The sequence below is a fragment of the Zonotrichia albicollis genome, unplaced genomic scaffold (assembly GCF_047830755.1).
Source record: "Zonotrichia albicollis isolate bZonAlb1 unplaced genomic scaffold, bZonAlb1.hap1 Scaffold_254, whole genome shotgun sequence".
In the NCBI taxonomy this organism is placed as follows: Eukaryota; Metazoa; Chordata; class Aves; order Passeriformes; family Passerellidae; genus Zonotrichia; species Zonotrichia albicollis.
In genome coordinates, this window is record NW_027428428.1 from 5830386 (window position 1) to 5852191 (window position 21806).

The window sequence follows — 21806 nt, forward strand, 5'->3', positions numbered from 1 at the left end:
GAGCTCCCCAAGCTGCTCTCCATCATTTACCATCAGTCCTGGCTCACCAGGACACTGCAGCCCCGGCACTGCCACCCCCAGAGCTGTGCCCGGCCCCGAGAGCACTCAGGCCCTGCAGCAACACCAGGGCCACCAGGGCAGCGGGGCAGGGCCACGGCAGCAGCACTGGCAACACCAAGTGCTGCTGCTGCTGGGCACGGCTGCTGGGCCAGCACTGATCTGTCCCAGCTCTGCACACAGACATTGCTGCTGGAGCTCCAGCGAAGGCAACAAAAGGGCATCTCTGCAGAAAACTTTGTTGGGATATCCTTTAGTTCCTTTACTTTTGGGGCTTTTAATGGTTCCTGCATAAACATGGCAATTTATGTCCCTGATATGGCATATCTTTCCTTTTTATGGAAGTGTTGGGAATTAGGCTAGATTAAAATGCTGGCATGGTGTGCATAGGTACTTGTAACCCTGTGGAGAAGCAGTTGGGAAATCAGAATCAAAGAATTGTAAAATGGTTTGAGTTAGAAGAGACCTAAAAGAGTCTCTGGTAAAACTCTGCTTCCATTACCCAGGGACACCTTCCCTCGTTCAGGTTGTACAAAGCCCTTGACCTTAAACACTTCCAGGGATGGGGCTTCTATTCTACGGGCAACCAGTGCCAGTGTCCTGCCATCATCATCATCAAATATTTCACCTTACATAAAATCTAAATCTGTCAGTTTAAAGATACAGTGTATTATTCTGTATTATATTCCCCAGTACAATCTCTGGGCAAAAAGGTACACAGCCATTCCTGGAATTAAATCACATCTCCAAGGCTGAGCACCTTTGAGAGGGCCCAGAGATCTCCCGGGATGTGCTTTGGAGGCCCCAAGAACATGATCACTATATGGAAGTTGAAAGTCCTGGGTTCAAAAGTGTGGCGACTAAGGACAAAACAAGAACAGCCTGTGATGACTACAGAGGTGGATTCAAATATAATGGACCTCTCCTTCACAGTGGAAATGAGCCTGAGATAGAAATATTGTCACCAAGTGCAGCTGTGACGACCCAGAATGGAAATGAGGAGAGATAATTTCCTTTTTGGCATGGCTGTGGCACAACACATTCCCCAGAAGGAGTCTGGGTCAGCCCCATGCTTTGTGTGGGCAGGCAGAGGCAGGCAGGAGGCAGAGCTGTCAGCAAAGGAAGGGCCCAGCCAGGTGGGGCAGCCGGGGGATGCCGACAGCCTGCAGGGACAGAGGTGCAGGGCAGGGACACCGTGGGACAGCTTGGGCTGCACAGGGCACAGGGATGGGCAGCAGCTGCAAGACAGCCCTGACAGAGCCACCTTGGGCAGCACTTTGGCCATGGCTGCTGGGCCTGGGCCCGAGGCAGGAGCAGGAGACAAGTGACCCTTGCAGGCCTGGGGCCTCATTGCCTCCTTGTCCCTGCTCAGCTGCCTGGCAGGGGCCGCCCCATGCTCCTGCCCCTGGCATTGCACATCCCCACATGCCAGTGCCCATCCCGAGAAGAGCCCTGAGCAAGGAGGGAGGGACAGGATCTGCCTGGCCAGGGGCTGGGGCTCAGGCCTTGGCCCTTTGCATTCCTGAAACACATCCAGGTGTGCTCAGCACCAGAGACACCTTTGCCTTGTTTGTCCCCAGCTGTCATCACTGCCTCCAGTGTTCTGCTCTAACTGGAACCTGGGGACACTTTCTCAGTCATGTCCCTCTGTGGGACCCATTAAAACTTCAAGAAAATTTGGAGTTTAAATTTAATTTTGAGTTCTTGAGAAGTTGTTGAAGACCCTCTCAGGGACTGAGTATGATGTAAACAACACCAAATCTCCTAGAGGCTCATTAAGGTCCTTGTGCTGTGTCTGTGCTGCTGAGCTTTAAAGGAACAGCTCTTCCCAGGGCCAGCTCCTCTCCCAGCCCAGCAAGGCTGAGGGCTCTGCCTGCAGGCACTGAGGGGACAGGAGCCAGGCACAGACAGGCTGAAGGCAATCGGATTGGGAAGACATTGAGCTGAGACTTCAATTGGGGAAAGATCTTCACAGCCCTGTGCATGGTGAGTGTGTGGGTGCAGGGCAATGTCCCCTGTGCTCCTGGAGGGATCTCCTGGCACCAGTACACCCCACAGCCTGGGGGATGTGGCATGAGAACTCTCCCAGTTTCTCTGTCAGCACACGAAGAGGAGGAGGAGGAGGAGGAGGATGAGCTGCAGAGCGGGTCTGCCCTGGGCACCGTCAGAGGGACAGGGCAGGATGGCTCCTGCTGCCAGGGACGGCTGCAAGGGCTGAAGCTGGGGCTGCAGCCAGGGCTGCCCAGAGCTCCAGCTCATGCCCTGCTTATTTCTGAGAGGACTTGTCATGAACTCATTCAGGGCAGGAGTTTCCTGCTCGGGTCTCTGCTTTCCTGAATCTGTGCTCCAACTTTACCTGGTGTCAGCTTGGTGGCAATGGAAACTCCTCTGTGCAGGGTAGAGCAGGGGCTGAGGCTCTTAAACCATCAGCATGAGGATTCCTGGGCACCTCAGCAAGTGCCTGCACCTTCCCAGCCTCAAGATCCATGCAGCATCACCTTTCCATGGTGCCCTGGCTGGGGGTGCTGTTTTTAATCCCTGCAGGGCCCAGCAGCTGCAGGGCAGGGCTGGCCCAGGGGCTGGGCTGGGCTCTGGCAGCTCTGGCAGGGAAGGAGCCCGGGGCCACAGGAGCAGCTGGGGCTGGGACAGCTCCAGCAGCAGAGACGTGGGCAGGGAGGGAGGGAGGCAGTGCTGAGGGAAGCCCTGCTGCAAGGCAGATGTGGCACCTGCCGTGCCTGCCCTGCAGGGCTGACACTGCCCTGAGCAGCACAGCTCTTGTGTTCCCTAACAGCCAGCACAGCCCTCAGTCCGGGGCCTCGGGGCCCTCAGTGCCTCCTGGGCTGGCAGAGCAGCCCCAGAGATGAAGGGCATCTCTGCGGCCATGTGCCCATTCCCTGCTGACCAGGGCCTGAGGGCCACTGTCCTGCCCTGCTGCTGCCTGGCAGAGGCTGGGCAGGGCTGGCCAGAGAAAGGCTTTTCCTCAGGCCCGGCTCTCTCTCTCTCCTTGCCTTGCCCAGGTGCTGCTGGCATTGCTGAGGGGCTCTGTGCAATGGCAGTTCCAGCTGCAGGGCCAGGCCCAGCCCTTGGGCTCCTCCTGTGCAGGCTGAGCACAGCAATGGGGTGTCCCCGCTCCCTGTGCCCGGGGAGCTCTGGGCAGGGCAGCCTGGGAGGCTGGCAATGAGCCCACTCTCCAGACTCTGGGAAAGGCAGGAGCCACTTTGTGTGCCAGGGATCCCTCTGCTCTCAGCTGTGTCTCCTGGCTGTTTAGGCTAACGCAGGAGTGGATCTCAGAAAGGTGCAAATGCAGGGCAGCTGGAATAGGAGAGAGGGACAGAGCAGCTCTCCTCAGTCTGTACTAAGCCTCAGAAAATCCTTCTGCCTCCCTGGACTCTCTGTTCTCCCCTGGTGCAGCAGAATCTCTCGTTCTGCCTTCTGTTATCCCCATCCCTTGAACCAGGCAGCTCTTCTGCTTTAGGGTAACATTCTTTATCCAAGTCCAAACACCAGGACTGACCCCTGCTCTCACTGTTGCCCTGCACTGACTTGGGATCAGGGCTGACTACCAGGTGTCCTGCAGGCCAAGGTCCAGCTCCACACACAACATTGGCCAGCAGCAATCAGGGCTCCAGCAACAAAAGTGAAGGAAGGTCTCTGAGACGTGGACAGGGCGAGGTGCTCAGTGGCAGGAAAAGGTCTATGAGAAAGGGCTTTGACTTTTCTGTGAGAAATCTCCCCTCAATTATCACTGTAATTCCTTTTTCAAAAGGTTCCAATGTCTGGAGACAGCAAATGTCCAACAGCAGCTCCATCAGCCACTTCCTCCTGCTGGCATTGGCAGACACGCAGCAGTTGCAGCTCCTGCCCTTCTGCCTCTTGCTGGGCATCTCCCTGGCTGCCCTCCTGGGCAACGGCCTCATCATCAGCGCCGTAGCCTGCGGCCACCACCTGCACACGCCCATGTTCTTCTTCCTGCTCAACCTGGCCCTCAGCGACCTGGGCTCCATCTGCACCACTGTGCCCAAAGCCATGCACAATTCCCTCTGGGACACCAGGAACATCTCCTTTTCAGGATGTACTGCTCAGGTTTTCTTCTTTCTTTTCTTTATCACAGCAGAATTTTGCCTCCTGACCATCATGTGCTACGACCGCTACGTGTCCATCTGCAAACCCCTGCACTACGGGACCCTCTTGGGCAGCAGAGCTTGTGCCCACATGGCAGCAGCTGCCTGGGCCAGTGGCTTTCTCTATTCACTGCTGCACACGGCCAATACATTTTCCCTGCCCCTGTGCCATGGCAATGCCCTGGGCCAGTTCTTCTGTGAAATCCCACACATCCTCAAGCTCTCCTGCTCACACTCCACCTTCAGAAAACTTGGGATTTCATTGGTTGCTGTCAGTTTAGCCTTTGGTTGTTTTGTTTTCATTGTTTTCTCCTATGTGCAGATCTTCAGGGCCGTGTTGAGGATTCCCTCTCTGCAGAGACAGCACAAAGCCTTTTCCACCTGCCTCCCTCACCTGGCCGTGGTCTCCCTGTTCCTCAGCACTGCAGGTTTTGCTTACATGAAACCACTTTCGGTCTCTTACCCATCCCTGGATCTGGCAGTGTCAGTTCTGTATTCGGTGGTGCCTCCAGCCCTGAACCCCCTCATCTACAGCCTGAGGAACCGGGAGTTCAAGGCTGCGGTGTGGACACTGGTGACTGGACAGTTTCAGAAACATTAAACTTCTTGCCATTTTCTGCAAGTCATTGTAATATGAGTAATCTGTAATAATTCTTTTTCTTTTTGGTTGTGGGTGTTGTTTCTCTTTGTTTTAGTCCATTAATCTTGTTCACAAAATAGAACCCTTGTTTGTGCCATTTCTTATTTTTGTCTCTTGCTGTGGCCCCAAACTGTGTCAGTGAGGAGCTGTGCTCCAGTGGCTTTCAATTAACTAAAGGATCTCCCAGCAAAGTTTTCACCTGAGATCCCCTTTTGTTTTCTCTGGAGCTGCAGCATCAATGTCTGTGAGCAGAGTTTGGGGCAGATCAGTGCTGGCACAGAAGCCCTGCTCCTGCTGGCCACACCATTCCTGATCCAGGCCAGGAGCCATTGGCCTTCTTGCCGACCTGGGCACACTGCTGCCTCATGTCCAGCCTGCTGTCCATCAGTCCCTGCAGGTCCCTTTCTGCATGGATGCTGTCCAGCCACCCTGTGCCCAGCCTGTAGCACTGCAGGGGTTGTTGTGGCCAAAGTGCAGGACCTGGAACTTGGACTTGTTCGACCTCACCTTGTTGGATTTGGGCCCTGGATCCAGCCTGTCCAGGGGAGTGTGCAGAGCCCTCCTACCCTCCAGCAGATCCACACACCCCCACCTTGGTGTCATCTGCAGATTTGCTGATGCTGGACTCAGTCCCCTCATGCACATCATCAGTGCAGATACTGAAATCCACACTGGCTGGCTCTGATCCCTCGGCCATCCTGTGGGTGCCCGGTGATGGCACTCAGGGTGATCTGTTCCATAACCTTGCCGGGCACCCAGCTCAGGCTGACAGGCCTGGAGTTCTCCAGCTCCTCCTTCCAGCCCTTCTTGGGGATGGGCTCACACTGGCACCTCCAGTCCTCTGGGACCTCCCTGTTGAGCCATCACTGATGGTAAATGATGGAGAGCAGCTTAGGGAGCTCATCCACAGCTCCCTCATCCCCCTAGCATGGATCCCATCAAATCCCATGTACCTGTGAGAATCTGAGAGGCTCAGCAGATCCCCAAGTGCTTCCTCCTGAAATACAGGGGCTGTTCTGCTCCCTGTGCCCATCCAGCAGCTCAGGAGAACACTTGTCCCAAGGACAACCTGTCTTATTCTTGAAAACTGAGGCAAAGAAGTGGTTAGGTACATCAGCCTTTCCCTCATATTTGGTAACCACATCTCCCCCAATAATGAATGGAGATTGTTCTTGTACCTCCTTTTGCCATTGATGTATTTGTAGAAACATTTTTATTATCCTTTACAGAAGTGGCCTGGTTAAGCCTTAAGCTTTCACCTCTCTAATTTTCTTTCTGCATCACCTAACAACATCCTTAAACATTTCCTGAGTTACCTGCCTCTCTGTCCAAAGGTGATGCACCTTCCTTTTTTACCCCAAGTTCCTGCAAAAGGCCCATCACATACAGAACGTCACCTGTTGGCTAAAGTACACATCAGAGGAGGAAAATACAACAGTCTATAAATTAAAACAAAGCAAGCAAGCTAGGAAAGTAAAAGAAGAAGAAGAGGCTGGGAAGGCTAACAAAAGCTGGGACTCCCTTGATCACCTACCTCCTCCTACCCTCGCAGTACCTCAAATCCTTCCTCCAATTCCTCTTTCTGTGGAACCAATTCCTCCTCCTCTCCCAGCTGTCATTCCTTTACCACCTCCTAACCCAGTTATACCTCTACCACCTTTCCTTCAACCCTCTCCTTACTCTCTTTACCCTTCACTACCGTCCCCTTACCTCTGCCATCTCATGCACCCCTTATTCACCACAAAGTTCCTGCTATGCCTCCCCCAGCACAAACAAGAAGCCAAACAACTTCTCAGAATCTCATGCCCAAGAGTGCAGTTACCCAGTCAGCCGCCACAGCTGATGTTGTAACACCTGGTCCAAAGTGGCAAAAGTGAAAAATTGTTCCCCCTCAGAGAAGTTCCCATGGGTGGGGTGGCCAGGGAGATTGGATTTGTAAACGTTCCCTTGACTGTGTCCAAAGTTGGAAACATTAAGAAAGAATTGCGAAATTTAGTGGAAGACCCAGTAGGAATTGCAAATCAAATTGATCCATCTTTAGCCCTAATATTTATACATGGGGAGAATTGAACTCCATCTTTAACATCCTATTTTCCCCGGAAGAGACTCGATTAATACGAACTGAAGAAATGAAAATTTGGGAGTGAGAAAACCAACCTGGGCCCCCAGGTGACCAAACAATGCCTTCAGTGGAGCCTGACTGGGACCCTAATCAAGAAGAGGGGAGAAGGAACATGAGAGATTACAGGTCCCTGATGACCAGAGGGATAAAAGAATCAGTCCCTAGAGGGAGTAATACCAGGTTAGCGTTGGACGGCACCCAGGAAAAAGACAACACCCCAGCACCATGGCTTAATAGGCTAAAGCAAAACTTCCAGATTTACTCTGATGTTGACCCAGATAGCCCAGAAGACCAATCTGGGGTTCCCTGCAGTCGGGGATGACCCCAAGAATCCTTTTTTCCCAGCCTGATGTTTCCAAGAAGGAGTCTGAATTCTTTGGCTCTGGTTTCCAAGGTTGTTTATTGTTTCTTATCTATAACATTTTTTCTCTGGCCTGCTGAGATCTTTTCAGCAGGTCAGACAGAGGCACACTCTCCATCCCGGGGCTGGTGTCTACGATTTATCCTATGAACTATGTGTACTTTATTTATCATTATTTTCCAATACCTAAAGACACACAGCAGGGGACTTTCAATCAAAACAAATGCACCTTTTATTGCATGCCCATAGCAAATGTAACAGAAGGATTAGAAAGGCGATAAAGGACAGAGAGAGAGAGAAAGGAGGGTTGGGTGGGGGAATAGCTGCCAACACGGAGATGAAATCCTCGTGGTCTGGCCAATAGATCCATCTGGTCACGTCGGGGAGAATCTCAAAGCCTTTGGTTAACTCAGGGCTCTTTTATAATCTACCGCCGGGAGGGAGCAGGACGGCACATGGAGGGCACAGTGGAGAATAAATCCATTGGGAACAGGCACAGACAGTCCAGGTCTGAACAGCACAAACCGGAGCCAGCAGTGAGCGGGGCCCGTTGTTTCAGGACTGGTTCCTATGGGAAACATCCCGCTTCCCATGGCAGACATCCCGCTCCAGTCAGGCCAGCACCCCTGCGTTAGAATTTGAAGGGTCTCAGTCTCAGTCCTTTGGGAGGGCTTCAATCTCCGTCCTTGACGGCGGCTGTGAGGCAGATGAGGGATCTTGGACCGTCTCTAACAGACTGACATCCCAAAACATAGTAGTAATTATGCATTTCCCCTTAAAAATATAAGTTTTGGAATTAGGAGAATTATAAATATTTTTCTTATTTATAATACTATTAGTCTATATTTGTAATACAAAATTTTAATATTTATATCTAAAAAACCAAAGCTGTTTTGCCAGCAAAAAATTTATTGGTCATTAGTTCTAAGTAACACAATTTCCAACATTAATTCATTCAGAAGTATGGCTATTGATTTTTCCTTCTTTATGCTAATCAGTCCTATTTTGAATCCTTTTGTCATCTTTTTTATCATTTTCAAAGACATGATAAAAGGGGCCACATTAGGGTCCGTGGAGACATTTCTGGGGCACATTTGGGGCACTTTTGGGTCTGAAGAGGGAATTCAGAGAGAACTTGAGAGTCTGGAGGAAACTTGGGTGAGCCAAGTGGGCACTTGGAGGGGCACTCAGGGATTCTGAGGGACAGTTCAGGGTCCGGGGAAGCACTTGGGGGGCTCTGACGGGGATCGCTGGGGCGCGGGGGGTGATGGGAGTTGTAGGCACGGGAGGGGGTGTGTGGGGGTGTGTGTGTGTGTGTGTGTGGGTGTGGGTGTGGGTGTGTGGGTGTGTGTGTGGGTGTAATGCAATTTAACGGGCCGGGGAGCATCACGGGAGTTCGAGGCCCAGCTGCAGTGGCTCTCAGTTAAGGCGCGGGGCATGACGGGAGATGAAGTCCCGGCTGGAACAGCACTGGGCATGCGCCGCGGAGCATGATGGGAGCCGTCGTCCCGGAAGTAGCTCCACCGCTTTGTTTGGGGGTCCGGGAAGGAACTTGGCGGACACTTCTGCGTCCGAGCCGTGACTTGAGATCCTCGGGGGAACGCAAACGGTTCGGGAGCGCTTCGGGGGAGCTCCGGGAGCTTTAACCGGGCTCTTTAGAGCGGGGGCACGACAGGAGTTTCAGGCGCGGGACTGTGTTCTGAGGGGCTCTGGGGCCGCGGTGGAGGAGAGGAGATGAATTCGCAGAAGTGGCTGTACCGGGTATCTGTAGGGTTGGGAGCACTCAGGGTATCCGGGGACGCTTTTGGGGGCTCCCGAATGGGCGCTGAGGGGGCATTCAGGGATCCTGGAGGGTTTGGGGGACACTTAAGGGACAAAGGGGTAGCGGATGTAGGGGGTTCTGTGGAGCGCAGGGCATGACGGGCGTTGCAGTCCCGGCTCCAATGGGGCTCAATCAGGCCGCAGGGCATGACGGGAGTTGTGGCTACCGTACGCACTGTCCCCGAGTCTCCGATCTCCGACGCTGATTGGCTGCTCGCGGTGATGGGCGGGAGTCTCGGCAAATGGGATACGGTGGAGGCGGGAACAGCCCATTCAACTTCTCCAGTCCCTCCCAGTAGAGCCCAGTTCATCCCCAGTACAGACCAACACAACCCCAGTACAGCCCTGTTTATCACAAGTAGAACCCAGTACGAGCCCAGTGCCCCTCCAGTCCCTCCCTATACACCTGAGTTTATTCCCAGTCCCTCCCAGTTCATCCCAATGACATCCACACGATGCCCCAGTGTCCCCAGTCTTCTCCACAATGGCCCCACTGTCCCCAGTATGTCCCAGTATCCCCGAGGGTCACTCCCAGTATGTCCCAGTGTCTCCCACAGCATTCCCAGTGTCCCCAGTATGTCCCAGTCCTCCCCAGTGTTTCCAAGGACAGTTTAATTTCTCACGGTGGCCGTGGCAGCCAAACCCAGCAGTGGGGTCAGTGCAGTGCCCATGGCCACAGCCCCTTGCAGTGCCCAGTGCAGCTTGGGGTGATGATCCACCCTCACAGCTGGCCCAGGGCAGCTCTGCAGTGGCTTTGGTGGCACCTGGGGCTGGCACACACCTGAGTAGTGTGTCTCTTTGAGTGGGGAAACTCAGCAGTTTGAGATTGCTGCAAAAACCCCAAAAAGGGCAAACCCCTCTTAGGCTGAGTGCAGCCAGCTCTGCAAGCACAGCAGGGCCCAGGGCAGTGAGGACAGACAGGATGGGGCTGGGCAATGTGGAGCAAGGTTGTGCACACTGGGTCAGAGCTCCAGGCACAGCTTCTGTGAGCAGGCCAGAGCTGCTGAGGAGAGACCCTGGGTCAATGTCCATCACAGAATGCTGCAATCACCTCTGCTCTACAGAGAAATTTAACAAAAGACACCCTTTAAAATAGGAATGTATATTTTATTACTGCCCTTTGAAATCTTTCTCCATAACTGGACTAGGAAAACTTTAATGACCCTCTCAGGGCTTTGCTGCTGTTTACATCAAACTCAGTCCTTGACAGTGTCTTCACAAAACTTCTCAAGAACTCAAAGTTATATTTAGACTCCAAATTTTCTTGGAGTTTTAATGGCTCCCACTGAGGACCATGACTGCCTGCCTCTGCTTGCCCACACAAAGGCTCCTTCTGGGGGACATGCTGCACCACAGCCCTGCCCTGGCAGGGAAATTCCTTTCTGTTTGGGTCCCTTCTGTTTTCCCTATCTGCCCATTGCATTAATTCTTTCTTTCTCTGGCTGTTCTCTATTATGCCAAAATGATCCACCATCTCTGAAACCTCCCTTCAATCCCTCCCAGGTCTCCTCTGCTGTCCTCAGTTTCCACTGTACTCAGCACAGAGCTCCTCTCATTTGATATTTCAGAGGGTATAATTTACTCAGGCCTGAGCTGTATTGAGGGATAACTCCCAACATCACATGGAAATGTAATCCTACCAGTGTGTTGTTTATATACAGTCACTAAATGTGAATTACAATTTACCCATTTCCATAAATCACACCCCAAGTTCCACGATTCAGTCCTTGTTTTCTCTATCCCTGCACCCTTCAGCCAGATGTCTTCATCTTCCCTCCAACCATCCTTGCTGGGAAAGCAGCCCCTGAATACTTGTTCCTGTGCTGAAAGTTCACAGGCACAGTAAAAACTGAATTAATTAACCCTTTTGGTATCAGCCCCAGGCTTTGTGTGGGCAGGCAGAGGCAGGCAGGAGGCAGAGCTGTCAGCAAAGGAAGGGCCCAGCCAGGTGGGGCAGCCGGGGGATGCCGACAGCCTGCAGGGACAGAGGCGCAGGGCAGGGACACCGTGGGACAGCTTGGGCTGCACAGGGCACAGGGATGGGCAGCAGCTGCAAGACAGCCCTGCCAGAGCCAACTTGGGCAGCACTTTGGCCATGGCTGCTGGGCCTGGGCCTGAGGCAGGAGCAGGAGACAAGTGATCCTTGCAGGCCTGGGGCCTCATTGCCTCCTTGTCCCTGCTCAGCAGCCTGGCAGGGGCCGCCCCATGCTCCTGCCCTTGGCATTGCACATCCCCACATGCCAGTGCCCATCCCGGGAAGAGCCTTGAGCAAGGAGGGAGGGACAGGATCTGCCTGGCCAGGGGCTGGGGCTCAGGCCTTGGCTCTCTGCATTCCTCAAACACATCCAGGTGTCTCAGCACCAGAGACACCTTTGCCTTGTTTGTCCCCAGCTGTCATCACTGCCTCCAGTGTTCTGCTCTAACTGGAACCTGGGGACTCTTTCCCAGTGGTGTCCCTCAGGGGGAGGCATTAAAACTTCAAGAAAATTTGGAGTTTAAATTTAACTTTGTGTTATTGACTCTCAAAGACTGTGTCTGATGTAAACAACAGCAAAGCCCTGAGAGGGTCATTAAAGTTTTCCTAGCCCAGTTATGGAGAAAGTTTTCAAAGAGCAGTAATAAAATATACATTCCTTTTTTAAAGGGTGTCTTTTGTTAAATTTCTCTGTAGAGCAGAGGTGATTGCAGCATTCTGTGATGGACATTGACCCAGGGTCTCTCCTCAGCAGCTCTGGCCTGCTCACAGAAGCTGTGCCTGGAGCTCTGACCCAGTGTGCACAACCTTGCTCCACATTGCCCAGCCCCATCCTGTCTGTCCTCACTGCCCTGGGCCCTGCTGTGCTTGCAGAGCAGGCTGCACTCAGCCTGAGAGGGCTTTTCCCTTTTTGTACTTTTTGCAGCAATCTCAAACTGCTGAGTTTCCCCACTCAAACAGACACACTGCTCAGGTGTGTGCCAGCCCCAGGTGCCACCAAAGGCACTGCAGAGCTGCCCTGGGCCAGCTGTGAGGGTGGATCATCAGCCCAAGCTGCACTGGGCCCCTGCAAGGGGCTGTGGCCATGGGCACTCCACTGACCCCACTGCTGGGTTTGGCTGCCACGGCCACCGTGAGAAATTAAACTGTCCTTGGAAACACTGGGGAGGACTGGGACATACTGGGGACACTGGGAACATTTTGGGAGACACTGGGACATACTGGGGACAATGGGGCCATTGTGGGGAAGACTGGGGACACTGGGGTATCCTGTGGATGATATTGGGGGGGAACTGGGAGGGACTGGGCTGTACTGGGAGGGACAGGAGGGGCACTGGGGTTGTACTGGGTTCTACTTGGGATGAACTGGGCTGTACTGGGGTTGTGTTGGTCTGTACTGGGGAAGAACTGGGCTCTACTGGGAGCGACTGGAGAAGTTGAATGGGCTGTTCCCGTCTCCACCGCATCCCATTTGCCGAGACTCCCGCCCATCACTGCCCAAAGCCAATCAGCGCCTGGTTTAGGACCTCGGATGCGGTGTCTGATGTTCGCCCCAGTTTTTTTTTTTTTTTTTTTGTCTGCAACTCCCGTCATGCCCCGCGGCCTGATTGATCCCCTTTGGAGCCGGAACTACAACGGCCGTCATGCCCTGCGCCCCACAGAACCCCGAGACCCGCCACTGCTTTGTCCATTCATGAAGTGTCCGCCAGACCCTCCAGGATCCCTCAATACCCCCTCAGCGCCCATTCGGGAGCCCCCAAAAGCGTCCCCGGACCCCCTGAGTGCTCCCGACCCCACAGATGCCCGGTACAGCCACTTCTGGGAATTCATCTCCTCTCCCCCGCCGCGGCCCCAGAGCCCCTCAGAACAGTCCGCGTATAAAATTCCTGCCGAGCCTCCCGCCCTAAAGAGCCCGGTTAGAGTTCCCGGAGCTCCCCGCAAGTGCTCCCGAACAGTTTATGTTTACCCCCGAGGATCTCAAGTCACGGCTCGGACGCAGAAGTGTCCGCCAGGACCCTTCGCGGACCCCCAAACCAAGCTCTGGAGCCACTTCCTGGACTACGGCTCCCATCATGCTCCGCGGCGCATGTCCAGTGCTGTTCCAGCCGGGACTTCATCTCCCGTCTTGCCCCGCGCCCTACTGGGAGCCATTGCAGCTGCGCCTCAAACTCCCATGATGCTCCGCGGTCCCGTTAGACTGTAGTAGACCTGCGCCTACAACTCCCATCAATCTCCACGCCGCTGAAAGCCCGATCAGAGCCCCCCAAGGGCCCGCCCGGACCCCGAAGGGCCCCAAATTCCCCTCCCTGACCTCCCAGGGTCCCCTGGACCCCCAAGTGCTGCCCCAGACCCCGAACTGTCCCTCAGAATCCCTGAGTGCCCCTCCAAGTGCCCACCCGGATCCCCTAAGTGTCCTCCAGTCCCTAAGTTCTCCCTGAATTCCCTCCCCAGACCCAAAACGGCCACAAACGTGCCCCAGAAAGTTCTCCATGGACCCCGAAGTGGCTCCTTTTACCCTTTCTGTGAAAATGATAAAAAAAAAGATTAGAAAACGATTGAAAATAGGACTAATTACCATAAAGATAGAGAAATCAAGAGCACACTGGTTAATGAATCGATGAAAGGAATTTTGTTACTTAGAACCAATGACCAATAAATTTTTTGCTTGCTAAAAAAGTATAGATTTTTTAATATAAAAATTAAAATTTGGTAATACAATTATAGAATAATACTATTATAAACAAGAAAAAATTAGTTATCATTTATTATCTCATTGCATTTAATTTTATGGGAAAATGCATAAATTTTTTATGCTTTGGGATGTCATTCTGTAGGACACAGTCCAAAGATCCCTCATCTGCCTCACGACCACAGTCAAGGACGGAGATTGAAGCGCTCCCCGAGGACTGAGACTGAGACCCTTCAAATTCTAACGCAGGGGTGCTGGCCTGACTGGAGCGGGATGTCTGCCATGGGAAGCGGGATGTTTCCCATAGGAACCAGTCCTGAAACAACGGGCCCCGCTCACTGCTGGCTCCGGTTTGTGCTGTTCAGACCTGGACTGTCTGTGCCTGTTCCCAATGGATTTATTCTCCACTGTGCCCTCCATGTGCCGTCCTGCTCCCTCCCGGCGGTAGATTATAAAAGAGCCCTGAGTTAACCAAAGGCTTTGAGATTCTCCCCAACGTTACCAGATGGATCTGTTGGCCAGACCACGAGGATTTCATCTCCCTTGTGGCAGCTATTCCCCCACCCAACCCTCCTTTCTCTCTCTCTCTGTCCTTTATCGCCTTTCTAATCCTTCTGTTACATTTGCTATGGGCATGCAATAAAAGGTGCATTTGTTTTGATTGAAAGTCCCCTGCTGTGTGTCTTTAGGTATTGGAAAATAATGATAAATAAAGTACACATAGTTCATAGGATAAATCGTAGACACCAGCCCCGGGATGGAGAGTGTGCCTCTGTCTGACCTGCTGAAAAGATCTCAGCAGGCCAGAGAAAAAATGTTATAGATAAGAAACAATAAACAACCTTGGAAACCAGAGCCAAAGAATTCAGACTCCTTCTTGGAAACATCAGGCTGGGAAAAAAGGATTCTTGGGGTCATCCCCGACTGCAGGGAACCCCAGATTGGTCTTCTGGGCTATCTGGGTCAACATCAGAGTAAATCTGGAAGTTTTGCTTTAGCCTATTAAGCCATGGTGCTGGGGTCTTGTCTTTTTCCTGGGTGCCGTCCAACGCTAACCTGGTATTACTCCCTCTAGGGACTGATTCTTTTATCCCTCTGGTCATCAGGGACCTGTAATCTCTCATGTTCCTTCTCCCCTCTTCTTGATTAGGGTCCCAGTCAGGCTCCACTGAAGGCATTTTTTGGTCACCTGGGGGCCCAGGTTGGTTTTCTCTCTCCCAAATTTTCATTCCTTCAGTTTGTATTAATCGAGTCTCTTCCGGGGAAAATAGGATGTTAAAGATGGAGTTCAGTTCTCCCCATGTATAAATATTAGGGCTAAAAATTGATCAATTTGATTTGCAATTCCTACTGGGTCTTCCACTAAATTTCGCAATTCTTTCTTAAAGTTTCCAACTTTGGACACAGTCAAGGGAACGTTTACAAATCCAATCTCACTGGCCACCTCGCCCATGAGAATTTCTCTGAGGGGGAACAATTTTTCACTTTTGCCACTTTGGACCAGGTGTTACAACATCAGCTGTGGAGGTTGACTGGTTAACTTCTCTCTTGGGCATGAGATTCTGAGATGTTGTTTGGCTTCTCGTTTGTGGTGGGGGAGGCAGAGCAGGAACTTGCTGGTGAATAAGGGGTGCATGAGATGGCAGAGGTAAGGGGACGGTAGTGAAGGGTAAAGAGAGTAAGGAGAGGGTTGAAGGAAAGGTGGTAGAGGTATAACTGGGTTAGGAGGTGGTAAAGGAATGACAGCTGGGAGAGGAGGAGGAACTGGGTCCACAGAAAGAGGAACTGGAGGAAGGATTTGAGGTACTGCAAGGGTAGGAGGAGGTAGGTGGTCAAGGGGGTCCGGTTTTTGTTAGCCTTCCCAGCCTCTTCTTCTTTTACTTTCCTAGCTTGCTTTTCCTATTTTCATTTATAGACTCTCGTATTTTCCTCCTCTGAGGTTTACTTTAGCCAACAGGTGAAGTTCTGTATGTGATGAGCCTTTTGCAGGAACTTAGGGAAAAAATAAGGTGCATCACCTTTGGACAGAGAGGCAGGTAACTCAGGAAATGTTTAAGGATGTTGTTACGTCATACAGAAAGAAAATTAGAGAGGTGAAAGCTTAAGGCTTAACCTGGCCACTTCTGTGAGGGATGAGAAAAATGTTTCTGTAAATACATTAATGGCAAAAGGAGGTACAAGAACAATCTCCATTCATTATTGGGGGAGATGGGGTTACCAAATATGAGGGAAATGCTGAGGCACCTAACCCCTTCTTTGCCTCATTTTTCAAGAATAAGACAGGTTGTCCTTGGGACAAGTGTTCTCCTGAGCTGCTGGATGGGCACAGGGAGCAGAACAGCCCCCCTGCAATCCATGAGGGAGCAGTTGCTGACCTGCTGAGCCACTCAGATGCGCACAGGTGTCTCTGGGAGCAGATGGGATCCATCCCGGGGGGATGAGGGAGCTGTGCATGAGCTCCCCAGGCTGCTCTCCATCATTTACCATCACTGCTGGCTCAGCAGGGAGGTCCCAGAGGACTGGAGGTGCCAGTGTGAGCCCATCCCCAAGAAGGGCTGGAAGGAGGATCGGGGGAACTCCAGGCCTGTCAGCCTGAGCTGGGTGCCCGGCAAGGTTATGGAACAGATCACCCTGAGTGCCATCACAGGGCACCCACAGGATGGCCGAGGGGTCAGAGCCAGCCAGCGTGGATTTCAATATCGGCACTGATGATGTGCATTAGGGGACTGAGTCCAGCATCAGCAAATCTGCAGATGACACCAAACTGGGTGTGAGTGTGGATCTGCTGGAGGGTAGGAGGGCTCTGCAGAGGGCCCGGGACAGGCTGGATCCAGGGCCCAAATCCAACAAGGTGAGGTTGAACAAGTCCAAGTGTCAGGTCCTGCACTTTGGCCACAACAACCTCTGCAGCAATGCAGGCTGGGGACGCAGCCAAGCAGAAAGGGACCTGCAGGGACTGATGGACAGCAGGCTGGACATGAGGCAGCAGTGTGCCCTGGTGGACAAGAAGGCCAATGGCTCCTGGCCTGGATCAGGAATGGTGTTGCCAGCAGGAGCAGGGCAGGGATTCTTCCCCTGTGCTCAGCACTGCTTGGGCAGCGCCTTGAGTGTTGTGTCCAGTGTTGGGCCCCCCAATTTAGGAAGGACATGGAGGGGCTGGAGCATGTCCAGAGAAGGGCAACAAGGCTGGGGAGGGGTCTGGAACACAAGCTACCAACTCCTGTGAAGAGCAGCGGAGGGACCTGCAGTTGTTTATTCTGGAGAAGAGGAGGCTCAGGGGAGACAAGGCGGTGTCAGGGCACAGGTTGGACTTGATGATCTCCAAGGTCTTTTCCACCCTGGCTGATTCTGTGACTGTCTGTAACCACCCTTGGAGCAGTTGCAGGAGGAGCCCTGGGCCTCCTGTTCAGAAGCTCCAGCAGCCCAGGTCCCTCAGCTTCTTCTGCCAGCCCCAAAGCCCATCCTGTCAGTCCTGCAGAGCCTCTGCAGCTCCTCCTCACTGCCCAGAACAGGGAGCCCCAGAGCCAGACACAGCAGCCCAGATGTGCCCCCAGGCCTGGGGTGCCTCTGGCAAGGGAGCAGCACCAGGCACTGCAGGAGCCTGCAGACAATTCCTGCAGCACTTGTAGGATGATCCTGATGCCCAAGGGACGTTCCCATGGTGCCAAGTCAGGAACTGCAATGGGGAGTGTAGCCAGAGAGGAAAGGGCAAACAGGGATGGGCTGTTTGCAGGGCAATAACAGGGATGGGCAATGGGAAGAAATTTGTATCAGGGTAAGTAAAGAAAGCAAAGCTGAAGCCAAAGAACTGCCCAGGTCAGTTTGGGGGTGGCTGCCAGGCAGCCCTGGCTCTGAGCACGACAGCATCTGCAGTGGGACAGGAAACTCCCAGCTGATGGGAACAAACTTTCTGGCTGACTGCACAGGCCAGGACAAAGCTGAGTGGTTTCCCTGGTGTCCCCCAGCCCTTGCTGGCCCCAGGGGCTGATGGCATTTGTGCTCCCTCAGGTTCATGTCCCCACAGTAACAGCATGGGGATGCTCCCCCTGCTCTGTGCAATGCAAACAGGGGCTGCTGAGCCAGTGCTGCTGTGTCTGTGCCTGCAAGGATGGGGCACCTGTGTGAGCTGGGGGAGAGGCCAGGGCTGCAGAGGGGGGATGTTGTTGGCAGCTCCATGAGGACGCTCTGGGACGCTGCCCTGGGCTGTCCAGCGCACTGGGGATGGATCAGCCCCTGCTCTGCTGCTCCTTCCCATCTGCCCCAGGGCCCTTGCAGAGCCCCAGCCATGCTGTTTGCCCCCAGCCTGCCCACGGCCAGCCTGGGGCTGCTCAAGGGGCTTTTCTGTGCTGAGCATTGGCCTGGGTGTGTTCTTGAGAGAGCCTGGGCAAGGAGGCTGGAGCCCCCAGGCCCTGGGCTGAGGCGTCAGCGCTGCCCCAGCAGTGCCCGTGGCCTGTCCCTGCTGCAGCCCCGGCACTGCCACCCCCAGGGCTGTGCCCGGCCCTGAGAGCACTCAGGCCCTGCAGCAACACCAGGGCCACCAGGGCAGCGGGGCAGGGCCACGGCAGCAGCACTGGCAACACCAAGTGCTGCTGCTGCTGGGCACAGCTGCTGGGCCAGCACTGATCTGCCCCCAGCTCTGCACATAGACATTGCTGCTACAGCTCCAGAGAAGACAACAAAAGGGCATCTCTGCAGAAAACACTGCTGAGAGATCCTCTAGTTTCTATATATACACCAGGAGTACTCACTCTGTAGCCACAGGGAAGTTGAAGTGGAACAAAATGAGAAACGGCACAAACAATGACATTTCTTTGTAGATAGCATGAAAAACTAAAACAAGGGAAAAAATACCCCACATCTAAACCAAGCAAGTATGACAGGTGACTTTGATTACAAGTGATTTACAGAAATTTGCCAGCAGTTTAATGTTCCTGAAAGCATCCAGTCATCAGTCTCCTCATTGCAATCTTGAGCTCATGGTTCCTCAGGCTGTAGATGAGGGGGTTCAGGGCTGGAGGCACAACCGAGTACAGAACTGAAACTGAAAGATCCAAGGATGGGGAGGAGATGGAGGGGGACTTCAGGTGAGCAAATGTGGCAGTGCTGAGGAATAGGGAGACCACAAATAGGTGAGGGAGGCAGGTGGAAAAGGCTTTGTGCCATCCCTGCTCAGAGGGGATCCTCAGCACAGCCCTGAAGATCTGCACATAGGAGAAAACAATGAACACAAAACATCCAAATCCTAAAAAAGCACTAACAACAATGAGCCCAGCTTCCCTAAAGTAGGATTTGGAGCAGGAGAGCTTGAGGATCTGTGGGATTTCACAGAAGAACTGGCCCAGGGCATTGCCATGGCACAGGGGAAGGGAAAATGTATTGGCCGTGTGCATGAGAGCATTGAGAAAGCCACTGGCCCAGGCAGCTGCTGCCATGTGGGCACAAGCTCTGCTGCCCAGGAGGGTCCCGTAGTGCAGGGGTTTGCAGATGGACACGTAGCGGTCGTAGCACATAATGGTCAGGAGAAAATACTCTGATCCAAGAAAGAAGAACATCAGAAAGGCCTGTGCTGCACATCCAGTGTAGGAGATGCTTCTGGTGTCCCAGAGGGAATTGTGCATGGCTTTGGGGACAGTGGTGCAGATGGAGCCCAGGTCGCTGAGGGCCAGGTTGAGCAGGAAGAAGAACATGGGCGTGTGCAGGTGGTGGCCGCAGGCTACAGTGCTGATGATGAGGCCGTTGCCCAGGAGGGCAGCCAGGGAGATGCCCAGCAAGAGGCAGAAGTGCAGGAGCTGCAGCTGCCGCGTGTCTGCCAATGCCAGCAGCAGGAAGTGCCTGATGGAGCTGCTGTTGGACATTTCCTATGGTGTCTTGGCATGGGGATCTGTAAAAAAATTAATTGTGGAATAGTTGGGTTTGGAGAGGACTTTAAATATCCAGGCACATCTTGCGGGCATGTTTCCCCCACTGCCTGCCCAGGGCTCTGCTTCCTGGAGCTGTCCCTGCAAGCAGCTGCTTCTCTGTGCCCAGGGCTGGGCTCTGCCAGTGCTGCCAGAGCCCAGCCCAACCCCTGGGGCTCAGCTCTGCCCTGCAGACCCCTCCCAGCTCAGGCAATGCCCAGGGACAGCTCTGTCTTTGCAGGTTCTAATGGCAAAGTCAGAGCAACCCTGAGGAGGCTGTAAAAGTGACACTGATGCTGCCTCTAAAGGGTCTTGTTCTGATTTCTGTCACCGCCTGGTTTAGTAGATCTGAGAAAAATTTTTTTTCTCGTGCTGGAGTGATAGATGAATATCTGTTTGCAATTTCCCATCAAGGCAACCCAGAGCAGTAGATTAAAAAAGCAGGATTTTCCCTTTTATGCAGCCCCTGCCATTCTCCGCTCCTTGTATAATCTACTTGGAAATGTTCTGCAGTTAAATGCCATGCTGGGAGCAGTCCTGAACAATGCAGCATCCTCCCCACACAAGGAGAACACTTCCAAGCATTACCAGCTGTCTCCTCCCACCCAGATCCTGTCCCCCAGTGCTGGGAGCAGCTGCCAGGGCTGGCTGAGAGCTGTCCCTGGCAGGCAGCAGAGTCCCTGCCCCAGCACAGTGCCCCGGGCTGCAGGACCCTGCTCTGCAGGACAGCCCTGGGCACCCCTGGCTGCTCTGCACAAGAGACAATCAGAGAATGTACTCACAGGGTCTGTAGGCATTGGGAGATGTTCCAGCTTGAGGAGATGGCTCCAGGAGCTGCAGCTGCATTGTCCTGCAGCCAGAGGTTCCTGTGCCAAGGGCTGGCAGTGATTCTGCCCCAGGCACTTCTCAGCACCTTCCCAGCCCTGACTGATTGAAGCTCTCTGTGCCTCTGTGCTGTGCCCAGGCTGGCTGCAGGCAGTGCCCCAGCCCTGCTGGGCTGGCAGAAGAGCTGCTCATAAAGAGAAATGTGCTTTTGAAGCTCCTCTTGGTTACCAGGAGCTGTCTCTGTGCCAGGAGCCCAGCCCAGCTCAGCAGAACAGACACAGCACAAGGACTTTAATGAGCCTCGGGGGCTTTGTGCTCAGGCCCTGAACATCAGTCCCTGAGAGGGAGCTGAAGAAACTTCTCCAGAACTCCAAGGAAGAATCCAACTCCAAACTTTCTTGGACTTTTAATGGGTCCCACTGAGGTACATGACTGAGAAAGTGTCCCCAGGCAGAGCAGAGAACTGGAGGCAGTGATGACAGGTGGGGACAAAGAGAAGCCAAGTCTTGGTGCTCTGGGGCACAGCAGGGTCTGTGCCACCAAGGGCTGTGAGGAGACACCTTGTCCTGAGGCCCTGGGGCCTCCTGGCACAGCCCCAGCCAGGCTGGGCACTCTCAGCCCCTTGTCCTGCCCTGAGCTTCCCCCCCTAGCCCACATCCCAGTGGCCTCAAGGATCTGCAGGAAGGAGTCCCTGGGGAGCCTTGCTCAGCAATGGCCCTGGGAATCCTTAATGCTCCCTGTAGGGAGTGCAGGGTTTTGAACGGACTTTGGGTTTGGCTTTTGCCTTGGAGTCTCTGAGAGGTTTGTGTAATGATGGCCTCCAATTATCTGCTGTAATTAGTCCCTGCAGAGGCTTTGTCAGTAACAACACCCATTGGGGCTCATTAGTACTTCAGGGTACTTCAGTTATTTTAAGGTACTTGGTGTTTCCCTTTTGATACTGACTCTGTGACAAGTTTGTGCAACCATGGCCCCAATTCTCTGCTTTAACGAGTCCCTGGAGAGTTTAGTACTGCCACTCAGTTGGGGTCATTAATGGCTTCAGATACTTAAGGTTTTTAATGTACTTTATGGATTTAAAAATACTTTTAGGTACTTTTAAGGATTTTCTTGCCCCCACTGAGTCTCTGAGAGGTTTTTGTGCCATCCTGACCTCCAGTTCTCTCCTCCAAGGTGTCCATGAGGAGCCTGTTTTGGGTATCTTCCCTCCTTCTGTTTTACAACACAGATGGAACTGAAAGAATTTTGTAAGACTTTCTAAAAGCATCCAAACAAACATGAGACAATTAACTATACAA

At 53.2% G+C, this 21806-nt stretch overlaps 1 protein-coding gene and 1 long non-coding RNA gene across 2 annotated transcripts in view; one reads left to right on the forward strand and one right to left on the reverse strand.

Moving 5' to 3' along the window:
• The window catches only part of LOC141727830 (uncharacterized), a 305593-nt gene extending 291140 nt beyond the window's left edge, over positions 1-14453 (forward strand). Inside the window, exon 2 of the long non-coding RNA XR_012578674.1 lies at positions 13932-14453. This is a non-coding gene — a long non-coding RNA (uncharacterized LOC141727830). The remainder of the gene's footprint in view (positions 1-13931) is intronic.
• A 4255-nt stretch (positions 14454-18708) lies between these two features.
• Positions 18709-20594, reverse strand: LOC141727820 (olfactory receptor 14C36-like). The gene is made up of 2 exons (XM_074534108.1): positions 20466-20594; positions 18709-19667 (listed from the first exon to the last, which is right to left on the reverse strand). Exon 2 carries the CDS (start codon positions 19639-19641, stop codon positions 18709-18711), a length of 933 nt encoding a protein of 310 aa, XP_074390209.1. The 5' UTR covers positions 19642-19667; positions 20466-20594.
• Between the last annotated feature and the right edge of the window lie 1212 nt (positions 20595-21806).